The sequence below is a fragment of the Octodon degus genome, unplaced genomic scaffold (assembly GCF_000260255.1).
Source record: "Octodon degus isolate 3935 unplaced genomic scaffold, OctDeg1.0 scaffold00079, whole genome shotgun sequence".
Lineage (NCBI taxonomy): Eukaryota > Metazoa > Chordata > Mammalia > Rodentia > Octodontidae > Octodon > Octodon degus.
In genome coordinates, this window is record NW_004524655.1 from 942,084 (window position 1) to 961,558 (window position 19,475).

Genomic DNA, 19,475 nt, shown 5'->3' on the forward strand with positions numbered 1-19,475 from the left:
ACAGCCCCTGTCCTGGCTGGCAGTGTAGGGGTCAAATTTGGAAACCTGGAAACCAGGGACACAGAAGACCCAGTGGTGGTGCCTTATGCTGTACCTAGCCACTGGTTCAGGGAGTGGTCAGAACACGAGCTGTCTTCATGGATGGACTTTTATTTTTTATATTTTTAAGGGTTTATCCTTTGGGAACTTAAACACAAAGGGTGGGCCTGGGACCGTGAGGTCCAGAGTAATCTTTTGCACACTCACGCACACTCCCAGCCAGCACACACCCCTTGCTCCTTTGCTGGAGCCAGAGAAGGGAGCTGAGGGTTGTGACCTCTGCCTCCACCCCAGAGCGGCCTTTGACCCCTGCAATTAGCGCCCGGAGGTCAGCAGGCACCAGGACGCCTGCACCCGCAGCTCCGAGCCTGGCAGAAGGCGACCTCACCCCTCCCCTCTGAGTCCCAGACGCCAGGGCGCGGCTGGGCTGGGAGCTGCCGTGGGAGGGGGCTTGGATGGTACCCGCGTCGGTCCCCTTCAATCTGCAGGTCTACAGGTCGCAGGGCTTGGCAGGCTGGTAGCTGACCACTGCACGACCCGTGGCCTGTGTCCGGGCAGATGCAGCCAGGTTTAAAAAAAAAAAAAAAATTCAAAATTTGCAGAAGTATAAGGTAAGAAAGGGAGCGTGGTTGCCCACGAGTAAGCTTGAAGTTGGAAGGCTAGGCACTATGCAGATCTACAGATTTTACGAGGAGCGACCGGCAAAATATTTGGAAGGAGAATTACGAGCGACGGCCCCCACGCTGGATTTCCGAACATTCTTTGGAAACTCAGAAAAGAGAACTGTTCTCATCTGCGGCCGGCATAGGAATTGAAATGATATCCGGGAAAGAAACGGTGGCCGCTTCCTCCGAGGAGGCCCGAGCTGGGGGTGGCGGGCGGCAGAAAGGGACGCAGACACCGCGCCCGCTCCTGCACCCCGAGAGGCGCTGGGGTGCCGGCTGGACGCGGGCGTCGGGGCGCACTGGTGGAGCAGACAGATAGGTGGCACTCGAAGCCCGGGAAAAAAGGCCAAGGCGCCGGCCCCGAGTGGCCTCGGCGGCCGCCGCAGCCACCATAAAGCCCGCGGCGAGATTGCGACCGGCGCCAGGTGAGTAATAGGCTACGAAATCCAGAGATTGCGAGCCCTTCACCGCCGCCCTCCCCCGTCCACCAGCGCCACGAGTTACTCATTAACATCACTAGATACAAATAAGATACCCAGGAGATTAGGACAAAAAAGAGGGAAGCAAAGCCAGCCGGGCCGAGAGGCAGGACCCACCTGGGAGCGCTGGTCCCAAATTTGAGGGACGGGGTAAGGAAGAGGAATCTAAATGTGGACTGAGAAAGAAAAGAAAAGAAAAAAGAAAAACAAAACCCTTTTTTTTTTTTTTTTTGGTCCATCTTGGAAACCAAGTTATTTTCCCCCAGTTTGGAAGCGCGCAACTGGGCGCAGCCCGCCGACTGCCACCTCCTCCGGTGGGGCAGACACGCTTTCCCTTTGGGCACTAAAGAGGCTCCATTCTGTGGCATCTGCTACGCCTAGTGCGCGCGCCCTGCAGTCTCGGGGCGCTCCGGGAGTTCTGGCCCCAAAAGTTCCCCGCCCTCCACCGCCCCGCCGGCTGTCTCCCCTCTGATCCCGGCAGGCTACGCAGGAGTGGCTGCGCGAGTCCCCACGTGTCTGGCCAGAGACGGAAGGGGCTTTGCCCCCTCTCGAAAAGGTCTCGACCTCGTTCCTCCTCCAAGTACAGGGTGAGGCTGGGGAGGGGGTCCCTCCTGACCCCATTCAAGAGGCCTGAAGGTGACAGGGACTTGCGGCCTGGCTGCCGGTCTCCGGGTGGGGGAGGGGTTGCGGGTGAGGGAGCCAGTCGCCAGTAGGCTCTGGCTGGGTCTTTTCGTCAAAGTCCCCAGGATGAGCAAAGTTTAGGACTGATCTCTTGTACATCCTGCACCCCAACACACACACGCAGGCGCGCGCACGCACACACACACACACATACACACACACACACCCTCCAACGCCAAGCAGGGTGGGGAGACTGAAAGACTGACACGACCCCGCCACTTTTTATAGACTATTTCAAAGATAGATTGAACTTTCAGAGCCAGCTCCACGTGCTGCTAGGACACTGGATAAAGGAGAGCGTTGGGGACCGTGCCTGTCTCCCGGGCGGCTTTTTCTTTGGAGGAGGTACGCCCTGGAATTACCTTTCCTTGGCGAGGGGCACGTCCCTCCTCCCTCGCGTGACACACACAAACTGTGTGTGCAGCAGAGCACACAGCAGTCTCTGAGTGGGTGCGGCCTGGCCCAAGTGCCTGGGGCCAGCCTGGTCCCCTGGGAGATGCCCAGATGGCCGGGGTGAGGGGCCCACAGCCCCGAGGGCACTGCCAGGCTGAGCCACGGCCGGCAGCGAGGGTATCTGTGAACCTCCTTCCCAGCCAAGCTTACTGTGCAGTCTTTTGGACTCAGATCCCCTAGATCCAAGTCAAAAGGGAACACAAGTTTAAACTGAAAGAGCTCCTAGCGCGTAAGCTTATTTGGGTCGGCTTGCCAGCGGGGAGGAGGCACTGGCTTAGGGACGGAGGCAAAACCTTTTGCGATTCCAATTTAAGTATCTGAACCGACTGCTCTTTCCGAATTCCAATCAGGTCCCACTTGTGTCCGGTTTTGCTGCCTCATTTAAAGGAAAAGTGTTTTCAGATTGGAGCAGATCACTTCCCCAGAGTCAGGGACTTTTGTTTTTAGCCTTGTAACTTGAGTGACAAGCTGCTGTGCTTCGCTGGGGGCGGTCTCAATTATTTAAAGGCGAAAGGAAAGGCGAGAGAGGAGACCCTGTCCTTCTCCTCTGCCACCTTCCCGGGGAGCTGTCAAATAAGCATTTAGAACGAGGCCCAAAGGTATTTCAATAAAAATTTATTGAAATTTCAGTGATGTTTTAAAGAGGGGGAAAACACAGAAAACCAAGGAATTCATCGACAGCTAAACACAAAAGAGATAACCTTCATGGGCTTCCTAATGCCACAGCACCTAACTTTGAAAGTGTGAATCTCTCTAGGCACCACCTCGAAACGCCATCCAACGGACAACAGCAGTAAATCCCATTTGTTTTAAGGAAATCAGAAACTAGCAAATACAAATACAAAAGAAAAATTAGGAAGTCAAACCACAGCCCTTCCCTCCCACTGCAATCTCAGACCCCGGCCCCGTGTCAGATCTGAAGGAATTTCATGTGGAGCCAGCCGGGAAGTGCCAAACTCCTCCCCAGCTTTGGCTATAATAGGAAATAGCACTTTCCCTGCACTCTCGACATGGAAAAAAAAAAAAAAAGAAGAAGAAAAATAATTTCGCAGACAGCTCTTTCTGAAGGTGTGTAGGTGTCAGCGCAGGAAGTCTGTTTTCTAGTGGGAACAGCAATCCTCTGACCTGGAAAAACCAACTAAAGGAAAACAAGAACAAAACCTGACAGTTGCAATCCTATTTACATAGAGCTATGTACAATTGTCAATAAATTAAAAGTTTAATTTTCTGAGCATTCATATTCCACGTATTTACAGGAGTTATCGAATAATTACATAAATACTTTGTCTAATAGTCTCGCTTCTTCTTTATTATTTTTTAAAACCTTGTTATTGCATACACAGGAAGGAGAACGAACTGCCAAGGAGGAACATGGATCCTGCTACAGAGCTTAGATAAAATAAATTCAGCTTTTTCTCCAAACCCTTCCCTGGAAGTCCCCCATCCCACTTCTTTGGGGGGTTGAGGGCACGGCATTGAGAAGGGATGGGGTCGTTCTCTCTAAAAGCAAGCGTCCAAAATAAAAACCCACAAATACATGACTGTGGAACATGCAGGAAGAAGAGACCTACAGCGGCTCTTAAAAGATCACAACAATATTAAAAAGACACAAATTTCCTTAATATAGATTAAACAAGAACGGTGAGGGCCTGCCAGCCCTCAGCATCGCTGCCCAGCAATTTACTGCGCGCACTGATTCTTCACAAGTCATTCTCTATAAAGGTTTCAATCTTCACCAACAGAATCATGTTCATGGATTCATTTGTCCCTGTTTAAAAATCTGTTTTCTTAATTTTTGTTTCCACTTGACAGAGCGAAGGAAAAAATATATATTTATATATAAATCCTCGCGGAGGGAAGATGGCTTTCAACACCTCCCCTCCTCCGGGGTGGGCCTGGCTACCTCTTCAGTCATGGCTTCTACAGCAGCCTCAAGGAAGTTGTTCTGGAATAAAATCCTTCTTACCCCACCCCCGCCCCCCATTGCTCAGTGCGTCAGCCGCTTTCTTGAGCCCCCAGAATGCAAGCCAGATCCCAGACACAGAAACCACACTGAGAAGACAGGGCCTGGGGCTCACCCTCGGGGGAGGCCGGCGCCCCTCCCCAAACACCGGCCCCAAAACGCGGGGAAAGCGCAGAGCCGGCCTTGTGGTTTGTTTTACATCCCCAAAAAAGTGCACTGCAGATTCATTGAATTGGAATGAAGGTGCCCTGCCGGGAGGGTCTAGGGGGACCCGCTGCGGGACCTCTCGGGCTTGGCCTCCAGGCCACTGACCAGCCGCTGGATGCTCTGCAGTTCGCTGGTGGCCGCCTCTTTCTCCGAGCAGAGTTTGGGTGACAGGGACACGGTGATGGAGGACAGCGTGGAGGAGCGGCTGTTCAGCTCCGAGCCCGAGTCCATGGCAGATACCGAGGCGGGGCTGGCGGCCAGGGCAGTGGCTTTGGCATCCAGGGTCCCCGCGGCCATGGCAGGCAGCGCGGCGCCGAGGAGGCCGCCGCCGTCGGGGACTGGCACAGGGATGGAGTAGGGGCTGTAGCGCAGCCGCGGGCGCATGCTGTTCAGGCTGAGGAAGGGGTGGCGGTGCACGGAGCTGGAGGCTGCCGCCGAGGATGCGGCCGCTGCCGCTGCCATGTAGGTGTAGGGGTACGGAAACAGGCTTCCGAAGGGCGACATGGCCAGGCCCTAGGGGGAAGAGAGGACACAGCGCGTCAGCACGCCTGGCCGGCTGGACTGGAGCATGGCTCCTGAGGGTGGGTGGCTGCACCTGTCCACAGGGCTGTCTACCCACTGCAGCAGCTGGCTGGGGGTGGGGGCACTGGGGACCCAGGTTGTCACAGATCATTTATTTCTGTCACTCTGGCCCTCCCCCAAAATTTCACTCCCATCCTAAGATTTTCCCAAGTGGAAAAGAAATTTAAAAAGAGCAAGATGGGGGCGGGGCATCTAAAGAAGCTCTTCCACCAACAGAGCCCCGGAAGCCATCAGCAGGCTAGTGGGTGACACAGGTGGGACACTGAGAGTCACTCAGCTCAGCAGCAGAGCAGATAGGTAGGGAGGGCTGTGCTCAGGGTCCCCTTCCCCTAAGGGTCACCTGATCCCTGGGAAAGGCTAGGGAACTGCCAGAGAAACTGAGGCAAGGAGAAGCCAAGCCTGCGCTCGCCTCCCCCACCCCACCCCCCAGCCAGCCCTGCCTCTTGGTCCCAGAAGGGAGACGAACGTGCTTAGACAAAACCAAAGCTGAGCACCTGTAGAAAGTCCAGACGCCTTCTGCCAGGCTCAGGGTGGGCTGGGGGGCCCAGGCCTTCTCCCCGGACCCCGCACACTGGCACAGCTGTATGCAGAATCCCTTAACCCTGGGCAGGGGCAGGGTGGGCTGCCATAAACCCCAAGGGAGGAAAAGCTGGAGAACCAGGACTGGATTCTCACTCAGGGACTCAATCCCTTCCCCAGGCCTACAGCCCCCTCTTGTCTGATTGGGGGGGCGATGCTGTCTAGGACATATTTCAGGGACATTTCAGCTCCCAAACAAAACAAAACCAAACCCCCAAAACTGACAAAAGCCCTGGAAGTAACTCCAACATCAGCCTGTCTGGGAAAAGCCTCAGCTCCTCCAGGGATCGGCTGTGTGGCCTTAGACAAGTTCGTCAACTTCTCTGGGCCTGTTCCTCTCCACCTGAAAAGCGACATCCTAAAAGACCCGCTGAAGAGCAAGAGACTTTGAGCCACACTAGACCCCAAAGCCAGAAGAGGACCTGGTCCTCACTACTGGCTTCAGTAGGGTTTCATGGGGAGGGCAGATGCGCTCAGGGACTGGTGACAGAAGTGTCACATCCACCAGTGGTCAATACAGGTAACAAGAACAGGAATGTTATTTAAAACTTCCACCAAGGGGGCTGGCAGTGGGATGCCAGGCGGGAGTGGCGGAGGCGCGTGGCTGCAGAGGCCTGAAGGCGCAGCTTACCTGGGAAGCCAGGACGTGCTGCTGGAGGTGGAAGGGCAGGGTGGCAGCTGAGGTCCCAGACAGTCCCTGCGCCGCGGCGGCTGCGGAGGCCATAGCAGTGGAGTCTAGTCCGGAGACGCCGCCGGAGGACGCGCCGGACACGGTTGCCAGCAGCGGCCCCATGCCCGCGGCCATGCTGGAGAAGGCACTGCCCATGGCAAACTGGCCGGGATGCAGGAAGAGCGGGTGCCCGTTGAAGAACTGCTGGCCGGCAAGCCCTGGGGCGAAGCCGAGGCCGGGCAGCGGGCCCTGCAGGTGTGCGGCGGCCGCCGCATCCGAGTGCATATGCAGAGGCACGAAGGCCTCCTTGCCGGGCAGCGCGCGCGCCTCCTCGGCCTTGGCCACCACCGCTGAGCCCTCACGCCCCGGGCTCCTGCGCTCCTCGGCGCCGGGGCCACGGGTGCTGGACGAGATGGTGGCCGGGCTGTGGCGTGAGTCCGGAGACGCCTTGTCTGGGCGTGCGTTGTCCCGCGAGCGGCCGCTGGTCTCGGCCCCGAAGAGGTGCAGCTTGAGGCAATCGGGGCTGCCCTTGTCTCGGCTCGGCTCCTCCGACGTGGTGGTGGAGATCTTGGCCGCGTCGCAGGTCTCCGGGACATGCTCCTCCTTGCTCTCGGCCTCAGCATCGCTCTCGGCCTCGCTAGGACACAGGTCTAGAAGCCAGAGAGGAAGGATTAGCTTGGCCTGGGCCATCAGGAGTCTGCGCCCACATGGGAACCCACCTCGACCTCCTATTAGCTGCACAACCCAAAGCGAGCCCCTCAAGCCTCTCCACACCTCAGTTTTCTCATCTGCAGAATGGGCCCAAGGGCACGGAACACCTTGGCTCTCAGATTCAATTAAGTCCATAATGAATTCAAAGCATTACACCCATCTTCCCCTCCCTCAAGCCGACATCCTGCAAATCAGTGGCCCTTCTTATTATAACGACTTCACTTCTTCCTAAATGGAGCATCTACTGAGCTCCCACTGTGTGGCAAGGAGACTGCACCCATTTGATTGCAAATTGACTTTTTAAAAATAAAAGCCCTTGAATGGTTTCTGCCTAAATTGCTCTAAAGATCACTGCTGGGATACATTCCAGCTACCATCAGGGTCTTCCTTTAGTGAATGACCAAGGTCAGCACCTTCCACCAATTTGTGGGTTATTCTGGAAAGATCTATCTGTGAAACTCCGGACATCTGAACTGGCAGTGGCTGAAGGGAGCACCACTCCCCCAATGTCCCTGCTCCAGGGGGGATTCTGGGTGGGTGTCTCCCTCACTACAGAGCTGTGATAGGAGCCCAGGTAAATCACAGAGTCTTGTGCTTTCATGGATATCCTGGAGGGCAGGAACAGAAAAAAGGGGACTCTTTTCTGCTTAAGCCCTCAAGGACTGAAGACATAAAGGGCTCTCATTTCGTTTCACTGAGAAATAGGTTTCTTCTTGCGGGCTGTGATTTCCCAAATAACAGGGCCTGCACTTTTAGACAGTGACCCATCTCCTCACCCACCCTGCCCCCAGCGGGTCCCTGGGCCCCCACCCACCAGTCTCCTGGTCAGCTGTGCCTGTCTAGTTGATGTCTCTGCCCCATGCCCTGCTTTTGGTGGGTGAGAAGCCCCCCCCCCCCAAGCCCTTGAGGTGAAATCAGCACCTACAGGTGGTCTTGGTTGGGGGAGGAAGGCACGTTGAGAAAAGAGAAGAGGAAAAGGGGGGACACCTTGGGCAACTTCCTGAGCTAATCCTGCAGAGAGGCCAGCTCCCCCCATTCATCAAAGAGGATTTGGGGAGGGGCTTCTGAGCTCTCCAGTGCTCTAAGAAGACCTGGTACACCTGACACCCTCTTTGACCTCTGGCTCCTGTTTACAGAGCTAGAAGAGGCAGCAGTTTCCAAAGGGGAGACCTGCCCATTGCTTCCCACCCCTAGCACAGCCAGGCTGGGGTGACCCAGGTCCAGTCACAGCGCAGGTGGCCGGGCTCACCTTTGAGATTCGAGGTCCCTACAGTGGACACCGCTGGTGAAGAGGCCTGGGCAAAGCAGCTAAAGGTTGCGTGTTCACTGGAGGACTCATCCGAGGTTCCAGTCTCCTTCTTGTGTCGCTCATCAAACACTCGCATGGACTGCAGGGTGAGCTGCTTTCTGTGGCGGAAGCCCACACCCAGCGTTACAGGGGTGACACAGAGACGAACCCCCCCTTAGCTTGCCTTGCCCTTTCCAAAAGGGCATCCTCAGCTCCCACTTAAGTTTCTGAAATCTGCTTGCCCTGGAGGCAAGAAACACAGGGCCTGGCATTATTTTTGACCTCCCTAACTGGGCCAAAGAGTGTGGCCTTAGGGCGTGCAGGCAGGAAGGGTTTTGCTGCCTTTATTCAAGACTAAGTTATTAGGAAGGGTCTTTTCCTCGAGCTGTGAAATTTTGTCTAGCACAAGAAGAGAGAGGCTGGAGTTGGCTTAGATACAGAGCCAACCTGAGGCAGTGGGGGGGGAACTGGGTGTCCAAGCTCCTGACAACAGTGCAGTTTGTCTGCAGCCTGCCCAGCTCCTGCCTGGCTTCCAAGGTCAGGAGGAAATGGTTATTTCATGGCTCTCTCTACAGTAATCAGTTTTCCAACCCATTAATTGGAGTTCAAATTTATTTAGACATTAGAAATTATTTAATGTCCCCCCCGTCCCCAGGGAACAGGCTAAAACTTGGGGGTAACTTTTTGGATGTTAGTAAAAAAAAAATCTTAAGAGGACTGGGGGAGGGGAGGGCCTCTCTCATATAGCTCCAGCTGTCTACTCAATGCAAAATGATACTGGACCCATGAAGGAGGGAGGAGGCTGGAGATTCCTCAAGGGGCCCCCACTCCGTCTGATGGTATTTGGGAGACAAGACTGCAAACATTCCAAAGCATTTTGTGAATGAATGGCAGGGTTTTCCTAGAACCGTCCCAGAGTGAACTAAAATTAATTAACAATTCATTGCTATCCCTGTGGAATCCACTATTTTTCTTCCACAGACAACTATGATGTGAGCTGGTCAATATTCTCCGAGGTCATAGACGGAGGCAGAAAACATACCTGTACATGGGCAAGAGCATAGCAAAGGGGGAGTGGACATTTTCCACCCACTCTTAGTTTGAGTACTTGCCTCCCTCTGCCTGCACTTGCAAGTTAAGTTCTGGAAAAGTGGCTCATTTTATAAGCTGCCTGAAAAATGACTAAGTTGTCTCCACTCACCTTTTTTCTCTCCTGCCATTTCCAGTGTCCCGAAAACCTTTTGCAAATGGGTTGTTGTCTATTTTTAACTGTGTTATCTAGAGGAGAAAAGACACAAGCAAGAAAGAGACATTGGCTTCAGTTTCTAGAATGTTTTTCTCAGGGGAAATTCCACCGGCACAGCGGTCTCCCAGCTAGGTGCCTGCATGCCCACAGAAGTCATATGGATGGACCTGACCCGGGAGGGAACGGAGAACCGTGGCAGAACCCCAGAGCTGCTATGAAACCACCAAAAGGACCTACACTAGGGCTTGTATGGCCCATAGCAGGTCAAGCTAAGGGTCGGTCTGAAATTCTCCAAAGGAAACTTGAGTTTTAAGTTTAAAACACAGCTAGCATCTAGAAACAGAAATGTCCCCCAAAGTTGTCAAGAAAGACAACTGAGGGGCCAGGGAGATGGCTCAGTACAATAAGCGCTTGCCTGGCAAGCACAAAGTCCTGAGTTCAATCCTGATACTACCAAATAAATAAATAAATAATGGGCCGGGGAGATGGCTCAGTAGAATAAGCGCTTCCCTAGCAAGTGCAAGGGCCTGAGTTCAATCCCCGGTTCCACAAAAAAAAAAAAGAAAGAAAAGAAAAGACAACTGTAAGATTTGAAAATTATACATTCGTTGATTTTTATATAGTGCAATTAATTATAAAATACATGAACACGCGTGGGCGCACACACACACACACATGCGCTGGCACACACACTTAGCATACACTCTATCCAACCTTTTCCATGGATCTAATAAAATGATTTATGGGATTTTGTTACCCTTGTGCTGGAATGATTTTGATTTTTTTTTTTTTTGTGGGGGAGGGGACAGGGAGCAGTGGTGGTTTGAGGAATTACAATATTGGCAACTACAGATTAAAAAGCACTGAATGACCACGGAAACATTTGTTTTCATTTATGTGTTCTGCCACTGCCCTTAGGTAGAGAGGGCCCTTGGTCTTTCTGGTCTGATCAGAAATGCTACCTTTTACTATTACATTCGCAGCTTAGTTTCCCAGGATCCTGAGGCTGGAGGGGGCCCCTGCATTTTGCAACTGGAGGAAAACAGCATAGCATACAAACTTTCAAACCTTTTCCCTTGGGAGGAAGAGGGATAATCTCTACTCAGTTACCCTTGGGTGGAAAAAAGCCCCTTGTACTTGGGATTCTTGTACTTGGAAGAAATCACTTGATGTCAAAATTCTGGTTTTGCAATTGGCAAGATTTTGCAAGGTGGTGAGATCTGAGCACCCGTCCCCAACTAAGGTTTATCTAGAAGCTCACTGTAAGTTTACAGGGACCCTGGGGCAGTGACTGTGGTCAGTCTAACAGGGCGTGGCCAGGTGACATGGGCTCCTGCTGAAGGCCAGGACTTCGGAGCCGGAGCTCTTCCCCTACCCCCATCTCTGTTCTTCAGGCCCTGGTGGGAGCTGAAAACTGGTCAATCACCAGCAAGGGCCGCTCTCTTTGCCCAGGTACTCAGTGTCCATGACCTTCAAGACCACCAGACCTGGAGATCATAGATGCTGACCCATTGGGTGGGGGGCGTCCTTGGAAATCCCAGGTTCAGGCCCAAAGGGAGAAAACTTTTGCCATGAATTGGCACCTTTGGCTATTTCCAGTGAAGCCAGAAGCTTCAGACAACTTGATTAGCATGATCTGTGGTCAGGGGAGGTTTTTTACAATCATGCACATGCATGCGCACGCACGCACGCACACACACACACACACACACACACTCGTGTATGCATGCACTCGTACATGGGCGCACGCATACTCACACATACACACCATAAAAACCAGAGCCGTATAAAGGTAATAAAAACCAGACCAACTACCCAGGATTTCTGGCTAGGGAAGAAAAGCTGGGCTCTCTGCTAGGCCTCTCCTTCCAGGACTCCAAAAAGCTTTTGCCTAAAATTTTAGCCGGTTCCTTTCACACCTACTATCCTGTCCCTTCCACCTAAAGGAGAAAAGAATGGACACTGAAAGAAACAAGACAAAGCCCTGGGAGTCTGGGGTTGGACTGGCATGGCCAACGAAGTCAGTAAAACCTGCTTACTGACAAAATTAATTTAGCATATTTAAACTCTACACTGGTTGAGAGTTTTATCTCTAGCTCCCTGGAGAAGCCAGTCAGTGTCCCTTTCCAAAATGTTCTATAGAAGGCCAAATCACAAATCGCGAAAGAAAACACAAGTCTTGCATCCCAGTGCCCTTTAATTTTCTCACCCTGATCCGAAGCAGCTTAAAGGGCTGGAGAAGGGCAGAATCAGAAGCCAAGGCCCCCGTTACCTTGTCATTCTGGTACGCAGTCACGGCGATGAATTCAGTCTCTGGGAATAAGTAGGTCCGAAACGTACTATAAGGCAGTTTCAAGATGTCATTGGCTCTTACAATGTGGAACCGGGGCTGGTATTTGTGCATGGAGTTGAGGATTGTCTGTAGGGATGGAAGGGGAGACATACTCAGCCAAAGGATTTACCAGAACAAACCGGATCGTAGGACCCCTGCTAAGCTGACATCTTCCCCTCCACAGGGCACCACGCTGGGATGAGCCCACCTCCTTGGGGTAACTCCTGGGGTACAATATGCTCTGTAGATCTTATCTCCTGGGGAATCCAAACTGCTCCTGGCTTCCCAAGGGCGCCCCCCCCCCAATCTAAGAGGTGCATTCGTATCTCAAACCCTAGCCTACCTGAGTCCCAAAACTATAATTCCCCTGCCACGCTGGATGATCACTGGGCCAATTCTTAAAAGATAGAGAAAAACATGCATTTTAATTTACAAAATGATTCAGTACTTTAAGCGCCCGCTAATTGACGAGCCCAATCCACTTAAAGCCCTCAAAAGCTGAACTCTAGAGAGGAATATGTACGCTGTAATCAAATTAAGGACTTCAAATGCAATTCCTGCCCGCCGAAGATATTTCCGCGCCATCCACGTCTTCCTGGGCCTAATCTTTCTGCTTATTCCTTGCTTATCACTTTGTTTATTTTATTGAATTGTTGGGGAGGGGCTAGGAGGGGCGGAAAGGTCCTCTGCCCAGCTCTCAGTAGCAACTGAAGTCTTCCAAGAGCTCTAGGCAATTCCCACACTGAATCCATCGATACAATCCCAACACACACACCACTTCTAGTACCAAAGATCTATGCCTCATTTCTAATAACTCTAGCTGAACCCAGCCCAATTCTCTTTTAGTAAAAAAATAAATTTTCAAGAAGGTATTTATACCCTTTCACAAAAATGGCCAAGGCTTTAAAAACTTAAGCTCCCACAAGAAATAATATGGCAGGCTTCAAAGAGAAGTGTAATGTTCTAAAGCAAAACAAAGCCTTTACCAACACGAACACATAGTTTTAAAATCAGTTCTACCTATTATTACTTTTTAAAACGACATCGGTCACGTCCAGTATCTGCCAAGGACCTAGAATTGTTGTACAACACAACCTGGGACATTTTCCTGGCCTTGTTTCTCTTAGAACGCCAGGCTTTCCACCCTCCAGAGAGAGAAAACACCCGGAATCCTCTCTCCAGCTCCGTGGCAAATCGAACAACTTTGCTATGTTTAGCAACAGCAAGCCGGGGAGAATTCCGTGCCGAAACTCAACTCGGGAGTTTAGAGGGAATGGGGAGGGCAGCTTGGACAGTAAAGGAAGAAACTGACTGAAGAGAGAGGCAGTGCCGCCGAGCACAATGAAACTTACAAATCCGTGTTTGTCCGAAATGTTGTTGGTGAGTTTCAGTTTGTGGAAGGTGACGACTTTAGACATCCACTGTTCCCCGGTAGCGGGGCTGTCCGGGTGGATGTACATTCTCTTTGGCATTTCGGGGTCAGCCTTACCCGCCACCATCCACCGTGAATTGTGAAATTTATATCGACAGTCGTCAGCAGCTATAATGTCCATCAATAAAATATACTTGGCCTTCTTATCCAGTCCAGAACATCTTACTTTAAATGGAGGGAACATTCGCCTACAACAGGAAAGAACAGAAAAGAAAAAAGAAAAAAAGGAATCCTTCAGATTCTCGAGTTCCAACCTCTCATCTATTCTAAGGTATTTAGACAAAGTTTAAAGTCTGTATTGGGACTGAGGAGATCCTGTTTTGTCAGAGTAGGGCAACTGGGGGCACACTTATTTTCTTCCACACAGAAGTAAATGAAACAATTCCTGTCTATTCAGGTATCTGGAGATTCAAAACAAAGAATTATGACACTGAATTTCTCGAGTTTGTGTAATGACTTGTTTGATTCTTACCCTCTGTGTGACTCTACGGCTCACCCTCTGTACAGAGAAATTCTTGTCTGTGTCTGTCTTGGTGTGTTTAGTTCTGAACAGCTTTGGGTAAAACTTTGAGCGAAGGGCAGATCAGTCAAGGCAAGGATTTTCTACCGCCCACGGATGAGAAAAATGCTAAACCCATTAAGGAACTAAACATCCAAACGTGTACTCCTTCCTGGGCCAACGGTAATCCCGCTGCTGGCGAAATGCAATTGGACTCGTGTGTGAGGACGAAATGGATCAGCGTGGACTCCGGGCCCGAGAGCCCTGGTGCTTTCTGTGGTGGTAGCCACGGCCCACCACTGCCTAGGCCAACCCTAAACTGCACGATCGTGCCACCAAGCTGCTGTTGGCTTTCACAGGAGTGCTGGCATTCTGTGCTTTTGACTTAAAAGGAAGCACTTCGCTGAGAAAACTGCCTAACCGTCTTGTGGGTTTGAGGAGTTCATGCCAAACTTTGGCCTCATTTAGCTTGGAAGGAGAGAAGAAAGTTGAAGACATCAAGAGGGGAACTTTATTTTGAACCTTTCAACTTGATGCCTCGATAAACCTCAATGCTATTTTTTTTTAAAAAAAATCAGTGATTCTAAATGACTTCCCTGGGCTCCTGTCTCCCAGGCAAGATGCGGTGAAGCTAGGAGCTCCAAATGGTGTGTAAAACATGATTTCTAATGTTCACGCAGCAAGCAGTGTGCACAGCCTAACTGGCTCCTCAGTTCTGCAAGCAGAATCTTAATTATCCAAAATTGCCTACTGAACTCCCCCTCGGGTTACAGACCCTTGAAGTTGTGTGGTGGAACAAACCCCAACGCTCTTCCACTTCTCTGTAAGCCCCGCAGAACAGACACAGGTCCCCTCTGGCCCCAGAGGCCAGACGGAAGGGCAGAGGGGCGGGGGACACTCGCAGGCCTTTTAGTACCACACAAAAGAAAGGGGATTTTGGTATTTCTCCCGGAGAGGAAAATACAACCGATTCAGAAGAAAACAGAAAATCCCATACAGAAATAAGGGTGTTCCAGAAAGCTTTGAGGAGCAGCCTTCCTGAAATGAGGTTTTCCTGATTCCTAAGAGGATGTCTGGATTCCACTGAAAAATCTCATCTGTTCCTCAAGAGAGCCCGGGATGCAGAGGTAAGGAACCACCGAGCAGGCACCCAGGTAAGCTGAAACTTCCTGTGGCTAGGGCAGGGCCCCGGAGTCGGTGCACACTTTTAGGGGATCTAAGTTTTCCAGCAAGCTTTAACAAGCAGCAGGGCAGCAGCAGCTCTAGGAAGGTGAAGCTCAGGAGGGAAATCCTTACCTAGGTAGGTGAGGGGGCTCCGCGCACGGGCTTACCTGCCGGACTTGGTAATGACCATCTCTGTGCCCCGCTTGTGGAACTGATCCCAGAGCTCCTTGGCCTCCAGGTGCACCTTGGGGTCATCCTCCACTTCTTCTTCGGGCTCCATGGCCTTCAGAGGCCTCAAAGGCGCCTGGGGCCCCAGCGAAGAGAAAGGAATGCCGGTCTCGGCCGCCCCCACCAATTGATCCATGATCGGCTTGGCCAGGGCGCCGGGCAGCGACAGCGCCGTGGCGCCGTTGGGAGGCAGCGTCAGCGCGGGGAAGAAGGGCGGCTGGTGGCCCAGAACCGCGCTCATGGCGAAGTCCGGCGCCCGGTGGGGTAGGAACGGATGGTAGGCCATGCTCGTCCCAGGAATGACCGGATCTCTCATGGAGAGGCTCATCCACTCCCGGCAGGCGCAAGTCAGCAGCTGTTGTCTCGTGTTTGCTTTTGTTTTGTTTTGTTTTTTTTTCAGCAGCAGCACATATTTTTTTTTTTTTTGTAAGCGGAAAAAAGAAAACCAAAACAAAACAAAAAGGAAGAAATAACTAAAGCGCTTCGGAGGAAGAGAGGACAGTGTCTGTTGGGGAGGGGGACGGCTGCTTCTTAAAGAGGGCAAGGCGACAGATCGGGAGACATAGTCGCTGGGCGGCTGTCGCGGAGCCTGGCGTGTTTAGAAAGCCGCCCGTGGAGGTCGCTTTCGGAAGCTCGCGCCGGAGCCCTGCCGCGGAGCTCGGGACGGACACTGCAGCCCTCGGCCCCGGGATCGCTCCCCAGCCCCAAGGTCTTTGTTGCACACGCGAACGGTTCTCCTGGAAGACTTTTTACCTTTCCTTCTTCTTCTTCTTTTTCTTCCCCCGCCCCCTTATCTCTTCCTCTCCCTTTCTCGGTGGAGGCGTCTGCCAGTGCGCTGGACTCGGCTTTAGTAAGAGAGCAGAAAAACTCTCTCCTTTAAGAAAAACAACAACATAAGCGGATTTAAGCCCCTTCCAGCCAGCGCTATCAAAACTTGAACTGCATGCAAACTGGCTTCCGTCCGCCCTCCTCCTCCTTCCTCCGCTCGGAGCTGCGGAGAAGGCGTCTCGGTTGCAATCCCAATCTTGCCGCGCGCCTCTGCCGGGTCTCCTGTCTCTCTCTGCCTTGTCTGAAACCGTGAGCGATTTCGCTTCCGAAATCTGCGTCCGGGCGCGCGGGGCAGGGAGGATCGAGAACGGAGAGACGCAAAGGACGGAAGAGAGCAGAGGGAGAGGGAACGAGAAGGAGCCGGAGCAGGCGAGGAGAGGGAGGGCGCGAGGGAGGGCGCGGAGAGGCGAGCGCGAGCTCCTCGCCACCCTCCTCCGCCTCTAGAATTCCCCCGGCGTCTGCTCGGCGGCTCTAGAAGGTCGGGCTGCGCTGTGGGCTGCGGAGAGCCGGAGGCCTCTTGATTGGCTCTTTGACGCTTTCGGACCAATTGTGTGGCTGCATAGGCGTGGTTATCACAGGTCGAGTGCTGGGGGATAGAGCTGAGTTATAAAAAGAAGGTGTCGGAAACTGTAACGTCGCAGCGCCGCAGCGGTACTACTGCCCGTCCTGTGAATATGTCAACATGATCCGAGGGAGGGCGGGAGCCACCGCGGAGCGCGCGCGCAGAGTCGCCTCTAGGTGGCTTATCGAGAGATCGCCGCAGCCCGTGAGCTCGCTCGCTCTCGCTGTGGTTCAGCCCACGTCTGAAATGCCTCAGTCACCCAGCCCGGGATCGAGAGAGGGGGCAGGGCCAAGAGGAGGAAGGGGGAGGGAAAGAGACAGAGACAGAGAGGGAGGGAGGGAAGGAGGGAGCCAGCCTGCGGGCCGGGAGAGCCGGGCGGAGCGCTCGCCGGGGCGCCGGGTAGGGGCGCTCGCCTCTCGTGCGCTCGGCTCACCGCTGAGCCGAGCCGCGGCCGCTTCTCGGCAGCTCGGCCTCTTCTCCTCGCCAACCCCGGGCGAGCCGAGCTGGCGGCGGATCCTCCAGAGAGCTGCCATTCAGCTGCCGCGCGCCGAGGAAACCGGCCGCGGAGCCGCGGAGCCTCCAGACGCTCTCCAATCCCACGTGGAGCGGAGCTCCGCCCGGCCGCGGCTAAGTAAAGGTCCCCGAGCTAGTGCAACCCGGTGCGGCTCCCCTTCCAGCCCGGCTGGAGGAAACACGAGCGCATGGGTGCAACCAGATCTCGGCACCCGAGTAAGCCTGTCCGCACTCCACCGTGCCCCACCCAACTGCGGAGACCCCAAAGCCCCCAGTGCGCTGTCCCCGAACGCGCGCCACACACCCAAGCCGAGCCACACGTACAAGCAAATACGTACACAGCCCTCGCGCCGGGCCCTGTCTGCGCTCCCTGTGGGAGATGGACTCGGGATATTTTGAAACGCGTCTACCAACCCTTTTATATCTCATCTTTCGTGTGGATGCGGGCTCCCGGTATTCCACCCGGATGTCTGTGAGGGTGTAGAGGGGAGAGTAGAGGCTCTGGACAAAGTGATTGCAGCGACCGAAGAGGTCCTGGCCTGTCCATTCCACGCCACTGCCTTCACCTCGGGGGCCGGCACGGTGTGGCGCTGCGGGCAAGGGGTGGGCGAGCTGGAGGGGGGCGCGCCAGCCTGTATCTGCTCCAGGCATCGCACTTATCTTTCGGAGCCTCAGTTCTTTCTCCACCGGGGCATTTATCTCGCCAGAAGTCGGGGGTGAATTTGTAAAACAAACCGTGAAACGCCCCCACCCCAGAGGCAAAGGCACTGGTTCCAGATCAGGTAGGGTGGGGGCCTCCGCCCAGGGCGGAGAGGAGGGAGGCGACCCGACCTCTGATCAGACCTGTCGTGGAACTGATAACCTTGTTACTGCAGCTCCTACCTACCGGGCTGGGAAGCTTCCCCTAAACCCACCGTTTCGGCTTCTTGGAGTGGGGGTGGGAACGAGGACTTGGACTGTCCCTGTTTAGATGGAAGGCGATCTTGGGTGGGGGTCAGAGCTTTTACTCTTTCTGATAGGAGAGTTTATTGCAGTAGAAAGGGCACACTGGAAGAAAGAGCTGGGCTTCAGGCCTAGGGGGCTGAGATCCTCAGTTTGGGACGTCTGCATCTACAGATCAGCAGTGTCCTCCGAAGCATTTTGCTTCCGGTGCCCCCTGAACCAGCAGCTGCCAGACCAAAGTGGCGGCTACTGTTAGGTTAACAATGAGGTGCTGTTGTGAACCAACCGCCCTGAGACAGAGGAAGAACTTTTGAGGCGACAAAGCTTTTCTAGCCTCGCATTTTCGACGCACATGGTCAAGAACACTCGCCGGGCGCCAGCACTGAGCAGTCCCTGAAGTCACCAGGACAGCGGCGCGCTAGAACTTGGTCTCCCCTTTCATTCCCTTTGGGCCTTCCTCTCTGCCTGCGGTTGAGAAAAGAGAAAGGGAGAGTGAAGAGAAAGAGGCGGGGAGGCCCGGAGTGCTGCCTCTGCTCCCCCCATTCTGCAGGGTGCGGGAGACCAGGCCTCAGCCCCCTCTCGCCCGCGGTGGAGGTCCCTGCGGGCCTCTGCGAGTCTCCCAAGGCCCAAAGCGCCCCCGGCCCCACAGTGCTCGCTGCCAGCGGGCCTGGGTCCTCCGGCTGCGCTGCCCTGATCGGCTCCAAATCCCCGTGATCTGGTTCTGTCTGCACTCGCCGGCGAATCTGCCCGCTGCGCCCCGTGGAAGGCCAGGAATTCTGCAATCACAACAGGACTGGCCCCCTCCTCACCCACTCGCTGCCCGGAGGGCTTGCCTGCCGGGCAGAGAGACGATCGCCCGGCTCCTCTGCATTCTGACCTCCCGAGTCCTTTGCAAATGAGAGAGGGACTTGCTGGGTTTTACTTGTAAATATCGCCACTCGCTTTAGGTTCCAACGTGGACCGAGAGCGCTTCCTGCCCCTCACCCTGTCACCCCCCCCATCACCCACTTTTGTCTGTGGCTCTAACTTAAACCTGGAGTCACCCCCGTGCGCCACTTCTGGTCCCCACCCCCACTCCAGCGCTCGAGAGAGTGGGTGGGGGTGGGGAGACGAAAGTTTGCTGGGTTCTGAACCAAAAATCTCGACATCTTGCTAATGGTCTGCAAACTTCCGCAATTATGACTGACCTCCCAGACTCGGCCCCAGGAGGCTCGTATTATGCAGGGAGGCCGCCGTAATTCTGGGATCAAAAGCGGAAAGGTGCGAACTCCTCTTTGTCTCTGCGTGCCCGCCGCGCCCCCCTCCTGGTGGGTGATAAACCCACTCTGGCGCCGGCCGTGCGCTGGGTGATTAATTTGCGAACAAACAAAAGCGGCCTGGTGGCCACGGCATTCGGGTTAAATATTGGCCAT

At 53.9% G+C, this 19,475-nt stretch overlaps 2 protein-coding genes across 4 annotated transcripts; both read right to left on the reverse strand.

The window, feature by feature from the left end:
* Positions 1–4,448: 4,448 nt before the first annotated feature.
* Tbx3 (T-box 3) lies at positions 4,449–16,518 on the reverse strand. Of its 2 annotated transcripts, XM_023720917.1 has the most exons (8): positions 15,158–16,518; positions 13,248–13,515; positions 12,239–12,292; positions 11,836–11,982; positions 9,519–9,595; positions 8,279–8,436; positions 6,280–6,968; positions 4,449–5,000 (listed from the first exon to the last, which is right to left on the reverse strand). In XM_023720917.1, exons 1-8 carry the CDS (start codon positions 15,544–15,546, stop codon positions 4,542–4,544), a joined length of 2,241 nt encoding a protein of 746 aa, XP_023576685.1. In that variant the 5' UTR covers positions 15,547–16,518; the 3' UTR covers positions 4,449–4,541. The 2 variants fall into 2 exon arrangements, with proteins under 2 accessions (XP_023576685.1, XP_004636275.1); XM_004636218.2 differs by lacking the exon at positions 12,239–12,292 and having other exon boundaries at positions 15,158–16,516.
* LOC111818079 lies at positions 16,057–18,070 on the reverse strand. 2 transcript variants are annotated; one of them, XM_023720919.1, is made up of 3 exons: positions 17,688–18,065; positions 17,536–17,591; positions 16,057–16,632 (listed from the first exon to the last, which is right to left on the reverse strand). In XM_023720919.1, exons 1-3 carry the CDS (start codon positions 17,770–17,772, stop codon positions 16,066–16,068), a joined length of 708 nt encoding a protein of 235 aa, XP_023576687.1. In that variant the 5' UTR covers positions 17,773–18,065; the 3' UTR covers positions 16,057–16,065. The 2 variants fall into 2 exon arrangements, with proteins under 2 accessions (XP_023576687.1, XP_023576686.1); XM_023720918.1 differs by having other exon boundaries at positions 17,536–18,070.
* Between the last annotated feature and the right edge of the window lie 1,405 nt (positions 18,071–19,475).

Excerpts from the sequence above, each read along its gene's own strand:
- Tbx3 (XM_023720917.1), bottom strand. The coding sequence starts at position 15,546 with ATGAGCCTCTCCATGAGAGATCCGGTCATTCCTGGGACGAGCATGGCC. Across the intron at positions 13,516-15,157 it reads GTCATTACCAAGTCCGGCAG|GCGAATGTTCCCTCCATTTA; the intron begins GTAAGCCCGTGC and ends TTCCTGTTGTAG. Across the intron at positions 5,001-6,279 it reads AGCACGTCCTGGCTTCCCAG|GGCCTGGCCATGTCGCCCTT; the intron begins GTAAGCTGCGCC and ends TCTTCCCCCTAG.
- LOC111818079 (XM_023720918.1), bottom strand. The coding sequence starts at position 17,772 with ATGCCTGGAGCAGATACAGGCTGGCGCGCCCCCCTCCAGCTCGCCCAC. Across the intron at positions 16,633-17,535 it reads GAAAGATGAGATATAAAAGG|CACTCGACCTGTGATAACCA; the intron begins GTTGGTAGACGC and ends TCTATCCCCCAG.